A 14,454-nucleotide genomic window follows, 5' to 3' on the forward strand; every position below is an offset into this window, starting at 1 on the left:
AGGCCTTTCTGGGGCCTATAGACAAGAGGGAACCTAAGGCTTTTAGGGCCTTTAATCTGAATAAGATTAAAAGGTAAAGCTAAGGCTTTCAAAGGGAGATGAGGGTCTGGGGCCTGTGAGTCAGATTCCCTTTGAGGCAAAGGGTGAAGATCTTGGCTTGGGCCCCGCCCTCATCAATTACACTGCATACTTTAAATACAGTGTAACAATTCGAGACAGTAGTATATTTTCAATTCTAGTGCCGCCTCACTGTGTGATAAATACATAGTGGTTATTTTTTAAGTCTGTTTACTCCTGTATTTGTTTCTTAGAAAAGATGTGGTATAGTGGTTAGAGCTCATTAAGTAAGGCTCAGAGTCTGGAAGAACTTGGGTTCAAAACCCACTTCTAACTTCTAGGAGTTCCATGACCTTGGACAGGTCATTTAACTTGTATGGGTCTCAAGCAGCTTTCTAGGATTTATCTAAGAGACACAGATGAGCCAGGGAGTTCTGAAATGTGTATAACGAGAAAGTCTTTAGGCTTTTGTACTTTGTTGGGTTGGGTCCAATATGAATCCATTTTATATTGCTCTGTATTCCCTATTGAACAGACTGACTGGTAACATTCTTAATGGTTTTTGTTGTATTTTTCTTTAGCATCAACTCGTACAAGAATGCAAAAGCAGAAAATGAATGATAGCATGGATACCTCAAGCAGGGAGGAAAAGTGAAAATCTTCTCAGGACCTTGCTCAGCACTGTATACACCTCTTGTCTTTGTTCATTGCCTTTTCTTTACCGAACAGGACACTGTGTCTGGTTTCTATTTACTACTATATGTAGTATAAATATAGCTTTCAGCTTGAGGTGGGGATCTTTTAGGGGCATGCATTTGTGTGAGACCCCTGAGTTATTTACAGTGTTGTCATAGTATGTACAGTGCTTTTGTACAAGATGTAGTGTCTTATGCAAATATTGTCACTTTAAAGTTGTGGCAGATTGTTTTCAATTTCTGAAACATAAAGAAAATGTTGTGCTTTGCAGATTGAGCATAAAGACAGTGCAGACACACCTATCGTTATCCTTCTGAATACTATGCCTTATGATGTAGCATGTGTATGATGTATGCCACTTTTATTAATTTATGTATTTTTTAATTTAATGTGAGCACACTTGGGAAGCTTTTCCCACCTTCCAAATGCAAGTTGGTTGATTGCCCATACAATTTTGTTATCCTGAACTCTTCAGCTGAAATAGATACTGGAAATTGGAAAAAATACTGATTTTTCTATACATTAGCTTTTATTTTACTCTGGAATTTGATACACTCACTGTTTGTTTATCTTGCAGATCTTGTAACATAAGTACAAGCAGAAAGCAAAGTATAAACTCCTGATGCTGCTGTACTACTGATACAGGTTCCATACCTCAGTGCCAGAAACATTTCTTCTTGCTTCTCTCCTCCATTGTACTTAAGTTTGAAATCTGGGCATATGACAACATTATTGGTTTTTATACCAGTCAAATTACTGAATATATAAAGTACCAGTCTGAGTACCTGAAAAGGGCCATGTGTTGTACTATGCCCCTAATAGAGTCCATGTGCACTTTTAATCTTACTCTGGATCCTCAAGAATCACGACAGAAATGAAGTGTATTACAGATGCTGACAACATTGCTGGCCACAGGAAGCTCTACCTTTATGTTCCTAAGACGTCTGACTAAACAAAGGATCATGTGATAATTGTTCTTCCATCTAGTTTCAAATAAGGAAGGTTGAAGTATTCTCTAGAAACTTCATCCATGTTTTAGATTTTCATCTTTTAAGACAGCTATTCTTTTTGTAAACCAGCATAGCCTAACACTCCCTTGCATTTCACAAAACACGCTTTCATCCTAAAATTACAGCTAGACAGATCTTCTTGAGGGTTAGACATTCATGTATAAGGAACTTTATGCAGCTGCTCCAATTCGAAGCATCTACAATTCATGAGAAAAGTGCTTTCTGGGGCACCCAAAGGTGTATTTAAAATATGTTGTGTGGGTAACTTATTTAGAAAGAAGAGAATTAAAAATAGGTGATATTTAAGGTTAGCTTCATTTAGCTTTTGACAGAAATCACTTTAAGTCTATAAATATATATGTGTGTGTGTGTGTGTGTGTGTGTGTGTGTGTGTATATATACATACACATATATAATATACACACACACACACACCCTGAGCCTTTTTTTTTTAATTCACTTACCCTGATTTGGAGCTATTTGTTAGGAAATTAAATTTTATTTCATGGTCAATTAAATTTTAAATTTTCATGTTATATTTGACCATTTTCCTGATATACGTACAAAAGCATTAGTATATACACAATTCCCTCATTTTGACGTGGATTTTATGAAGGCCATTTTATCTTGTAAGTCAAAGACTTACCATATACTTTTGCTATATTTACATTGGGATTAATGCTAAGGATTTAGGGACTTGAAAGGTGTACAATTCCTAAATGGGCCAGCAGGTATCTCTTATTGATGGCTTGATACGTTTTTGTTCATATGGGTGAAAGAGTGTACATTTAAAAGTGTATGTTGCTGTTTTCTATAATTACTAGCTCCTTTAAAAATAAAATAGCTGTTGAGACTTCATGGTGTTCTCTAAATGTGTGTATGTGTACATATATAAGTATTTTTTATTATATGAAATGAAAGAGAATTTCTAATTGTCAGAATTAGAATTTTTAATTTCTAAACTCTTTCCTGGAACTATTAACCCAGCTTTTGCCGTCATTTGAGAACATGAAGGCACCTTATTTTTATAGACCCTAATCATAAAATTTGAATTGAAGATTTTTTATCTTGGCCCATTTCTAAGTTTGTTGTTATCTTGAACTTATGCAAGTAGAGATGTCTGATTGTATAATGTAAGTGGTATTGTCTTTCCTTAAAAAAAATTATTGTTTCTGAAATTAAGACATAAGAGCAGATAAAAGAGTAAACAAGAGGAACTTTTATAGGCATGAGGTCTGATACACATGTGGCAGAGGCAGATAGGTTATATACTTGATACAGCCCTGGACCTGGAGTTAGGAAAACCTGAGTTCAAATCCTGTCTCAGACACTTAGCAGTTATATGATCCTGGACAAGTCACTCAACCTCTGTTTTAGTTCCCTCAACTGTAAAATGGGGATGATAATAATAGCACCTACTTCCCAGAGTTGATGTGAAGATAAAATGAGATATTTGCAAAGCATTTTGTAAACTTTAAAATACATATAAATGCTAACTATTATTATCATATCATTATTTTTGATGGAACAGCTTTTAATTGTGATCAAGATCAACCTTAACATTACAACTATTTTTTAGTTTTACACTGAAGCATTAATTTTCACAGAATGACAAAGGAAAGGAGATGAATGGTAAGGTGAAGGTTTTAACCCTAAGCCCCCTTGGGCTGGCCTTTTATGCTACAAGAAAGCAAAATGGTCTCCCTTCCTTTTTAAAAGTCTATCCCAGCCTACATAAAATATGAGTTGATCCTACTATATCCTAGCCCTTGGTGTTAAAGTCCCTAAAATTTTTTAGGAGGACTTCTGCCACTAAAATAATCCTAAATCAACCCTAGCATAAGCAGGAGGAATTTAACACAAATTTAAAAACATAGAACAATACACAAAGTCTTTTTAAGACAGTTGAGCAGTAAAGTCAAAAGCAGTTTATAAAAGTCTTCTGAGCTTAAAAAAAAAGTCATGATGGCCAAGAGCAAAACCATCAGGTCTGTTGAATAAAATAACAGATCTGTTGTCACTGGTCCTTGTCATAGGTCTGGAACATCTGAATTAAAATGGATAAGAGGTCACAAAACCTCTTGAATGCAGCTCATCCCAGGACCTAAACTGATACCCAGATTCACTTTGTGCTGCCACCATTCAAGTATTCTTTGGCACATCAGCCAAACCCTCCCCCTCCCATCAAAAGAATACGAGATTTTGGCCCTTTTAGAGGCATCTTCTGAGAGACTACCTCACTTAGGGGATGGGGAGAAGGTGGTGTTGAAGACTTCCTTTCTCTTTTATCTAAGTGCTCAAGATTATGGTCAGATAATAGGGACAGTCTGGTTGCTTAGTACAATGCTTTTTTTCATTCATTCAGATAAACTCAAGGGACCTTTTTATCAAAATAAACTCCCTCTCATTATTGTTGTAAAAAGACAATTTCATCTCCCCAATATAATTGAAAAGTAAAGTCCCTCATTAAAGTTCCATCCTTTGGTCCCCCCAAACCCTTTCTGGGAAGGAGCTGTCTGAACTATTCTAGGAGGAAAGAAACTTGGGGGGAAGCTAGATGGCGCAGTGGATAAAGCACCGGCCCTGGAGTCAGGAGGACCTGAGTTCAAATTCGGCCTCAGACACATAATACTTACTAGCTGTGTGACCCTGGGCAAGTCACTTAACCCCAACTGCCTAAGCAAAAAAAAAAGAAACTTGGGACAGAACCCACTGAGAGGGTAAGAACCTTGAAGCCCAGGTAACCCTGCACAAAGGATAGAGAGAAGAAGAGCTGGTAAGGAGCAACTGGGACTATATCCATCAGTTTGGATCTGTTTGGATCAATCTGGAGTCCTAATAGTTGGATCCAAAACACTGTTGGGAGTAGAATGCTGATTTATCACGTAAAGGATCCTAGGAAATAGGAATGCCAGCCCAGATACTCAGGGGTGTGATAGCAAAGCTGTTGTTTTTGAAGTCTATCCATGATACCAACTGCATGAGGATGATATAAAATATGGAAAACAAACAACAAAAAGCAACCTACCCAATTCCAACCATTCTTCAAAGTAAAATAGGTACCTGATTAGAGGTGATTGTACAAGGAGAACCCTAGGAAAGAAGGATGTATTCTGTAAGGGCCTTAACAAGTAGTTTGTTTTTCAGCAGCAGACTTAATTGGCATCCCACACCTTGAATAGGAATCATCTGCAGTGAGGGCAAATCTCTTGCCTTATGATAGAGAACAAGGGTCAGTATAATCAGTTTTCATTAACCTCTTATTGACATTTAGCTTTTACTTAAATTATGAATGTAGACAACAGACATTATTCTGAGGGGAAGGGAGGTCGTTACCAGACTGCCGAAAAGGTCCATGACACACACACAAAAAGATATGTGATGCTTCTTATAGACCCTAATATGAATGAAGGAGAAAAGGAAAAGGTATCAGGTACTTACTATGTGCACAATACTATATGCTAAGAGTTGGGGATAACATAGAAAAGTCCGACAGTCCCTGCCCTCAAAGAGTTCTGGGTGGGGACACATGGGACACACATGGAAGGCTTCAGCTGCAGGTCAGATGTAAAAGTCCAGTGGACCTTACAGTGCTACAGCAAAGCAGATGGTAATTCCTCTTCCACTGACAAAATCAACAAATGTGGTGCTGAGCCTTCTGATGAAGCCAAGGGCTTTAGTGCTAACACCTTTCTTCTCTGGACCGTTAGTAGCCATGGCTGCCAAGGAAGGCTCCTACACCTGCAGAAGCAATAGCCAGGCCAACTGGGGTGTTTGGGCTTCCCTGCCCACTGGTGATAGCTGGCAAAGAAGGTGGGCCTCTACTCCACCATGTCCCCTTAATAATGGCTGCCCAGGCTAGAAACAGAGCCTGTAGTGAAGGGGAAGGGAGGAAGGGGGAATTACTATTCCCAAAGCTTTTGAGATTAGGCTCTTCAGGCTATCTCCATTGGTATCTGAGTAGTGATGGTCATGCTAAATGGGGTGATTGGAATGGCCTCACACATGCTTCCTCCTATCTCTCCCTCTGGGTGTCTTGTTGCTTCAGCTGGGCTGGCTTGTCTGCCTTATGGGTGTCAGTAGGTAGGAATGGCTGGCCTCTTCTCCACAGGAGTTGCTTCCTTAGGTAATAACTGCAGGACTGGTCTGGAAGAAGAACCAGGAGTCTAAGGAACATTGATATGCTCTAGGTCCATTGAGAGCAAAGAGCAAGGTAGATCCCTTCCCCATCATTATAGCTGTGGGGCCACAGCTGGAGGCCTTACAATCATGTATGGTGGGAGGCAGCAGAAAAATTCTTATCAGTCTTGACCTTTAATTATTGAATTCTGTTCTCTCCAGGTCCCAGGCTACTCAGCCAAACCTATATAGCCCTTGCCCAGGAATCAGTATAAATAAAATCTTGTCTGCTCTTCCCTCAAGTCATGCAACTTGGCCCACTGGAAGGCCTTGCCAGGACCCCAACCATTAAGGTGTCCCTGGTTACCAGATTAATAGCTGCTGGGGTCCAATCATATAGACCTTTTTCATGGCTTGCAATGAAACAGGCAGAGGAACACTCCTCAACAGCTAGATCCCAAAGGCAGTGGCACCTTGGGCTAGAAGAAGAGGTAAAACATTTGGTCTGGGACTGGAGGTCTCACCCTCCAGTAATGTGTTGTTACAACCTGTTCATAAAGGCACTTACACCTCAGAGACCCAGGGGAGCATTATCTTGGATGTACTATTTCCATTTAACAGTGAGAGCCTGTCCCCCCTCCATCTTGTTAGAGGACTCATTTTGTATTACCCAACTATTTCACAACTGAGTAAAGGGTAATAGCGTGACCCTCCTCCATCCATCCAGCAGCAACAAAGACTCCATAACATGCAAATCACTGTTTCTCAAATATAGTACAAGAGACCACTTTAGGGAGCTTATCAAAGCCTAATGGTCATCTTATCCCATCACCCCTTGTTGCATGCCAAAGGTTTTTAGCCTGGTCTTTTTGAACAGAGACCTCCAGGAACATAAGCTCTGTAGGATTATAAGGGCCCAAGGGAAGACATTACTGGACAGCCCACCTCAGTTCTTCCAAGGTTATAAACTTGTTCTCGTCCCACTTAAAAAGAAATTAACTAAACAAGTAACTCAGTAAATAGGGACCATCAGAACATCCAGATTAGGAATAATACCTAAAAAGTCTAATAAATGTCTGGTTTCATTTTTAGTTTGAGGGAGAGCAAGTATTGCAAGGTATTGACCTTTTTATGGAATACATCTGTTTTCTTCTGGGTTCTCCCCATCCAATGGAGTCATAAAAAATTTAACTTAGCCAGTTGGACCCTGAATTTTCCAAGAGTTCATTTCTCATCCTTCCTCTTTCATATGAACCACCCCTCAGTCTAGGTCTGGCACAATGGCCCCATCTAGTCCAGTCAATGTTACATTACTAACATAATGGTAGGCATAAATGCCCTCAGTAAATGGGGCCTCTTTCAGGTCTCTACCCACCAAACTGTAGCAACATGAAGAATTCAAATAATCCTGATTAAAAAATAGTGAAAGTATACTGAACTCCTTCTCAAGCAAAAGCAAACTGCTTCTGAATGGTGTCAGCTACACGAATGGTATTAGGAAGCATAACCCCACAGCACAGACAAAGCACTTTGGCTGTCTGGTCTACCAAGCTAACAAGGTCAAGAATGGCTACATAACAAAATAATCCAGCTTCCTTCATCTCCCCTGCTAAACAGGAAATTTTTTTGTCCCACTCTGGGACCTTACTTTATTTAACTTTAATTACACAGGATAGTTCTAGCATCTCCAAGAACTTCCATTTAGCCCTCCCTACCCAGGCAAAGAAGCTACAGCAAGTGTCCATGCAGTATTGACTCCTTAGGACTTATTATGTCTATGACCATAATAGATTCCTCCTAGTTGATAGTTGATCAGCACAAGTGAGACTCAGGTCTTCCACTCACCTCTACCTGAGCCAACACAGTGTTCCTTCCCTCAGTGGTTTGCCCCTTAAACACCCCAATAGACATTGGGGTTATCCCTATGAAGCCACTGAGGTGTAACTGGCATAATAGTAACCTGGCTGACAATATTTAGCAACCTTGTATGTTTGCCCCACCCTGCCCTACCCCTTTCCAAGCTACAGTGACTCAGGCAAATAGCCTCTTATTTCTGTCTCCCTGACCCACTAAACCTTGCTTCCATGGTTCTAATGAAAAAGCAGCCTAAGCCTCAGAGGAACCTTGGTTTTTGCCCTAGGGGCAAACATTCCAAAAGTCCCTCAACCTGAACACAAAGACTTCGAGGTTCCTTTATAACCAACCAGGTGGGTAGTAATGAGCACCTACACAGTGCCAGACACATGGTAGGCACTTAATGTTTACTGACAAACTGACAAGGGAGGAAGAGGCTTTAAGGGATACCCTTAGTTTTGTCGGAGAAAGACCCTTACTACCCTGGCCCCAGATATCCTAGTACAATACAGGTTGGTCATCAACCGTAATTATCCACACCTGTTGTAAAAGCCATACTCAAAGCTGTTTACATGAGAAAGTGACTTCACACTCTCATCACCTAACAAGGGAGAAAAGAGGAGAAAGGAGGGGAGGGGAGGGGAGAAGGAATGTGCATCTTTATGGGTCTGAGTATGTGGCAAATCCCTTTCAGAGGCCTCAAATTAATTCAACTGATTTTGCAAAACAGTTTCATCTTTAACCTCTCCCAGTAGATGGAATTCTGCAACTGATATTGTCACCCCTATCAGACCATGCCCTCATGAGGCATTATTATAGCAATTCATCAGCTTGCTGTTCGCATTTCTCTTGCTACTCCATAAGCTCCTTAAGGTTGAAGGCCCAGTCACTCCCTGACTTCCTATTACTAGAAGTCACTCCCCTCCCCAGAAAGTAGTATGGGGGATGGGGAGAGTAATAGTGTAGACCCAAGGAATTTTTCAACCACCTGCGCTAATTCGCATTTACAATTTTATAGCCTTAATTTCTCCAGAGCTCAAGGCATTGTCCATAGCAGGGTGTGGGTCAGAAAGCAAGCTTTCCACCTATAGACTTTTAGTGCCTGTATCCATCAGCATTTAACCTCATTCAAAAAATCTGTTAAAAGGTCCTCTGTGATCAAAGCATATTGTTTAAAGATAAAAATCTCATTTATCTCTTCCTCTAGTTGCCTAATGAAAAAGGATAATTAACTTTTATTTTCCTTATCTTGGCAACCCAACCCAACCTTAACAGGTGTCAGGGAATAATTTTTGGTTTCCAGTTGTTCAAAAAAGTATTATACCAACCCACAGGGTCAATGGGTACTTCCTCTTTATTCCAAAAAAAGGGTTTGTTTCCCTATATATCTTAAATAATGCTTTTGCCACTAGGAAATAAAATTTGGTTTTTACCTTAACCCAGGGCTCTGTCACAAGTAGCCAGGTGGTGCAGTGAATAGAGTACTAGGCCTGGGATCAGGAAAACCTGAGTTCAAAGGTGACCTCATACACTAGCTGTGTGGTCCTGGTAAGTCACTCAACCTGTCTGCCTCAGTTTCCTTAACTGTAAAATAAAAATAATAATAATAGCACCTACCTCCCAGGTTTTTGTGAGGATTGAATGAGGTAATATTTGTAAAGCAGAAATGCCTAGCACATAGTAGTTGCTTAATGTTTGTTTCCTTTCCTTTCTTCCAAGATGTCTTGCCCCACTGAAAAAATGAATTTAACCATGAAGCAGCTATAAGTTTAAAAAAAAAAAAGAAACAAGGTAGAGGTTCTAATGCCAAAATGGCCTCCCTATCCACCCTTCTTTTTTGATCTGCTTTTTCTTTTTAATGTTTTAAATGTCAGTTTAGTTAACTCCTCCATAAAGAAAGAATTATTTCCATATACAAAATAAAACAGATATATACAAAACCAGGAAATCTCTATTGCCTACAACCTGCTCCCCACCCCGCCTCTTAAAGGACCGGCCCAACTGAAAAACTGACCTTTCTGTGTGGAAAGAAAAATCCAAGGAAAAAGAGGGCAGAAAGATTCATTGATTTTCTCCAGGAGCCTCATTCACCAATCTGAATCTTTCCTTTTCCATAGTTGTTAAAAGTTACATGGTTTCTTAAAATTGGGTGGTGTTAGACTGGAAGAGACCTTTAAGGTCATCTAATTCTCATGATCAACAGGATTGATGTCTATTAAAAAACTTCAAGGAAACTATTGCTTTCCAGCCCTGACTATCCATCAGTCAGTAAGTATTTATTAAGCACCTATTCTCTTTCACACGAAGTTAATAGTGTTGCGAGCTAGCACCACAAACCACATGAGATAAGCAGTATTTTAAATATTCCAGCAAAGGCATATTTGTGGCATTGTCTACAGCAGGCCTGCACAACATATGCCCCTTGGGCCACTTGCAGCCTGCCAAGAGTTCTGGCAGCCCACAAAAAATTTAAGGTTGCCACTGCACACGCTTTCCAACCTTCTCCCTCCCATCACCCCTACAATATGCTTTTAAGAGGAATATTGACAAAGAGCAAATCAAAGCTGGCTTCTCCTTGTTCTCCTTTGAATGTCCCTGTTTTGACTTGAAATAGTCAATAAAAGAAAGCACTGATTATTTTCTAGCAGATCGGCTGGGGGCACAGTGGATAGAGTGCTGGGCCTAGAGTCAGGAAGACTCATCCTCATGAGTTCAAATCGGGCCTTAGACACTGATTAGCTGTGTGACCCCAGGCAAGTCACTTCACCCTGTTTCTTCATCTGTAAAATGAGCTGGAGAAGGAAATGGCAAACCACTCTAGTATCTTTGCCAAGAAAAACCCCAAATCAGGTCCTGAAGAGTCAGACATGACTGAAATGACTGAACAACAAATCTTCTAGCAAGGTGGTACTGATACCTAGGATGAAATGAAGGTTAGAAGAAGAGATCTGGGGCCCTTCTAATCGGCTTCCTCTTCTCTGGACCTAAGTGGCACAGGAAACTGGGGCATAATGTGGAAACTATAGTAGATGGCTATGAGACCTATCTACCTGCTACTTTATATAAGAGGCAATTCCCATAGATCTGAATGTTTCTTTGGTGAATGACCTATAAATCACTTATAAAAACCTGGGAAATTGATACATCAATAATTTAACAAACAAATGAGAGAGTGAGATTCATCCATGTATGTGTATGTGTGTATGTATACAGCCATCCCAAAAATCTGAGTGCAGTTTAAGACTTTAATACCTTAAAAAGTGTTACTAATATGCACCTGTGTGTATAGAAAAAATATATATATTATATATAATACACACATAATACACACACACACACACACACACACAGGTTGGTTGCTGTCCTTCATTCTCATGGAAACTTGTTTTGTTTTGGTTTTTGGCGCGGGGGGGGGGCGCAATTGGGGTTAAGTGACTTGCCCAGGGGTCACACAGCTAGCGAGCATTATGTGTCTGAGGGTGAATTTGAACTCAGGTCCTCCTGACTCCAGGTCTGGTGCTCTATCCACTGCGCCACCTGGCTGCCTCCTTCATTCTCAAAAAGGACCAAAATCACCACGATCAGACCGAATGAGCTCAGAAGGCTCTACCACAGGTCAGGCACAAATAATCTATATAAACATTTGGAGTGGACAGACTCAAAATTTGCACATCTCATATTTCACATATTTATACTGGGTATGTATGTACACCTATATTGTGCTTAAAAGCATAACTCAAGAGGTCAAAATTGATGGTGAGGGATCGTCAATGCTAAAATGAATGGTGCTTATAGTCTTTTTGTTAAGCTATGTACGTTGTAGCATGCAGCTTCTCTGAAACTCTCTGCTACTGGAATAATTGTTTTAAAAAAGAAAACACAATTATCATATACCAGATGAATTTATTTGCATGTAAGAGGCAAGGAACTGCTAGTATTTTTCATTTTTCTCTTCTTGGGCAAAAAACACTTATTCTACCGTAGTGTAGAGAAGCACTTTCTTATCCAATATTAGATCAGCAGAAGATGCAATTTCTAACTCTAAAATGTTCCCTGTTACATAATATGATGTTGGGATCTATACTTTTTATATTTCCTTGTTAGTTTCCATTCGGGTTTCAATTCTGCAATTAGATGACTTAATTTGAATAGGAATCTGAAAATCTATCTCGTCAGTCATCTCTATAAAAAATGAATACTGGGTACTTTTTAGCCATTAAAATTAAAGTCTGATTTTTGGTTCCAGTATGACTGACCTGTTTCAGAGTAACATAAAAGCCTTAAGGAATATACATGACAATAATCATCATTGTGCAGGGAAGAACATCTCTGTCAACCCAAAGAGAAACAGAAGATACTTTTGTCATATGTAAGGCAGATGAGCACAGAATAACATTCATTCAGAATCAAAGCTTCATATTTAATATCCCCTTTTGAGGAATTCATGACCCAGTTTAAAAAACAAACAACAACATAGTAAAGTTAGCCCTTGGGCCTTTGATTCTTTCAATGACAAGGCCTTTATGAAGGCTAATGAATGTTAGAGAATTAGTCGTTATCTCTAGAAGACTGTACCAGAAGAACTTGAGTCTTGACCGTAACTGTTCAAATACACACCATACTTTCTAATTGTTACGTATTGTTTTTTCCTTCATCATGGCGACCCAGAAATAGCTGTCTTCAGAACCCAAACTCTGGGCCTACAGTGAATGGACCTCTGTCCCTGTTGAGCCATCAGAAAACAATGTTGACCTGTAAAATAAAGGAAACATCTTGCACAAAACCCCATGACCTGAGGCTGTTGCCAAAAACCAATATAAAGGTGTTCTGTCTGAAGTGATCTGAAAAGGAGAGTGGAAAAGCTCATAAAGGGTCTGTAACATACAGAGTGCTTGGACCAGGGTGGAAATGACAGCATTTGCTCATTTTCAACTTTCCATGTAAACGCTGGACTCGGCAGATAACTGATGGAGAAGAGTTGACTCCCGCTGCACATCTGTCCTCAGAAGATGCCTGCTCTGCTAGGGGTGATTGGTCAAGCCATTAAAGAAGGGAAAGCTGCTCTTCTCAAGCTTTTGCACAGGAACTGGAAAGGACTACAGTCCCTTTCTTGGCTCAATTTTTAAAAGCTCCAACTCGGCTTGCCTTACTGATGAAACTCTTCAGAAGGTCATGGTCCATTTCTGCAAAGCCTGAAGTTTGTGTAACTACAGTCAAATGATTGATGCAAAATCGGAAGCAGAATTCTTCTAGGTCCTAGAGGAGAAAAATAGGATTTCATATCAGTCATTTACAATATAATGAAATTTAACACTATTATTTCTAAAAAGGGCAAGTAGAAAGAAACAGAAGTCATGATACAGCATTTAAGTATTCAATTCAATTCAATTCAACCATCATTTGTTAACTGTTATGATGTACAATGGCAGCTAGGTGGTGCAGTGGATGACGTGCTAGGCTTGGGATCAAAAAGACCTGAGTTCAAATCCAGCCTCAGAAATGTCCTAGCTCGTGACCTTGGCCAAGTCAGTTAACCTCTGTCTGCCAGTGGAGAAGGAAATGCCATACCACTCCAGTATCTCTGCAAGAAAACTCCATGGACAGAGATCTAGCAGGTCACGAAGAGCTGTACGCAACTGAGCAACAACAATGACGTACATGGCACTACATTGCCTTTTTCTCACTGAGGAGTTGCTCTTGGAGCTTCCATGTTGGAGAGAGGCCTAGGTCAGCCAACTTTCACTTCCCTCCTGGATGTGCTTTAGACTTTCTAGACTTCAACACCTGTCCCTGCTACCGTTTTACTCTGTACCTTCCCTCAGCACCTGGGGCCTCCTCACCCTGGAATGTGCATCTGCTATGCTAGCTCCCTTCTCTCATTAGCAAGTTCCACCTGGTGCCTCTACTTTGGAGAGGGACCCATGCTGGCCAACCTTCCTTTTCCTCCCTCCTATGCATATGACGTTCTGAACTTCAACATCATACCACTATTCGTGCACGTTCATCCTCTCTTCCATACTCTCCCCCTCCTCTCCCACTTTTCAGCTCCCTTTTATTTGTTCTCTTCCCATATAAGAACAAAAGCTCCTTGAGGGCAGAGACTGTTTCTTTTCATTTGTATTTGTCTCCCCAGAACTTAGCACAGTGCCTAGTACATAGTAAATGCTTAATAAACACCTGTTCCCTTGTCTGGGGATGCAAAGAGCTATCTTAACTTTTGCTGAAGTCAGCCCTCAACTAAAAGCAGAGCAACTGACAAGCTCCTGACTTACTTTAATGATCAATTTCATTCTTCAAAAGATGGAGGATGTAAGGAGGGTTAACTGCTAATCTGGACAGGACTAACAAGGAAGACCCAATTGTTGACACTGAAATGCTAGAAACCTTGGGAGGAAGGGACCATTCCATCTTTAAAAACTGCAATGGAGAAGGAGAAGTAGGGAAACTAGGACAAAATTCTAGGGCTTATACCACAAGGAGGCCATTGATAAGAAAGCCCCATATACACAGAAATATTTACAGCAAGGGCCAGAAGTGGATGGAAGTTGGATTTCTGCATAAGAACTTCTCACAGAGAACAGCAATTGCTATTTACGTAAGAGAACTGAATGAACAAAGAAGGGTTCACTATGTAGTAAAGTGTTAGTGTTAGTGACACAAATAAAAAACTAAGACAGTCTTTGCTCCTGAGCATCATACATAGCAGTGGGGGAGCCTG

At 40.2% G+C, this 14,454-nt stretch overlaps 2 protein-coding genes across 8 annotated transcripts in view; one reads left to right on the forward strand and one right to left on the reverse strand.

The window, feature by feature from the left end:
* Window positions 1-14,454, forward strand: part of RB1 (RB transcriptional corepressor 1) — a 184,702-nt gene that overhangs the window by 165,780 nt on the left and 4,468 nt on the right. Inside the window, exon 27 of one of the 2 annotated variants that reach the window (XM_020993795.2) lies at window positions 639-2,621. The exons of the other annotated variant lie outside the window; for it this stretch is intronic. Within the exon in view, the coding sequence (XP_020849454.1) occupies window positions 639-712 (74 nt within the window). The 3' untranslated portion in view covers window positions 713-2,621. Of the gene's footprint in view, window positions 1-638; window positions 2,622-14,454 lie in introns of those variants that run through there. 2 annotated transcript variants of the gene reach the window in all.
* The window catches only part of RCBTB2 (RCC1 and BTB domain containing protein 2), a 56,165-nt gene continuing 53,330 nt past the window's right edge, over window positions 11,620-14,454 (reverse strand). For all 6 annotated transcript variants that reach the window (XM_020993798.2, XM_020993800.2, XM_020993797.2 and 3 more), the window contains one exon: window positions 11,620-12,992. In XM_020993798.2, coding sequence (XP_020849457.1) covers window positions 12,852-12,992 — 141 coding nt within the window. In that variant the 3' untranslated portion in view covers window positions 11,620-12,851. The remainder of the gene's footprint in view (window positions 12,993-14,454) is intronic.

The sequence above is a fragment of the Phascolarctos cinereus genome, unplaced genomic scaffold, assembly GCF_003287225.1.
Source record: "Phascolarctos cinereus isolate Bilbo 61053 unplaced genomic scaffold, phaCin_HiC Scaffold_726;HRSCAF=1367, whole genome shotgun sequence".
NCBI classification, from domain to species: Eukaryota; Metazoa; Chordata; class Mammalia; order Diprotodontia; family Phascolarctidae; genus Phascolarctos; species Phascolarctos cinereus.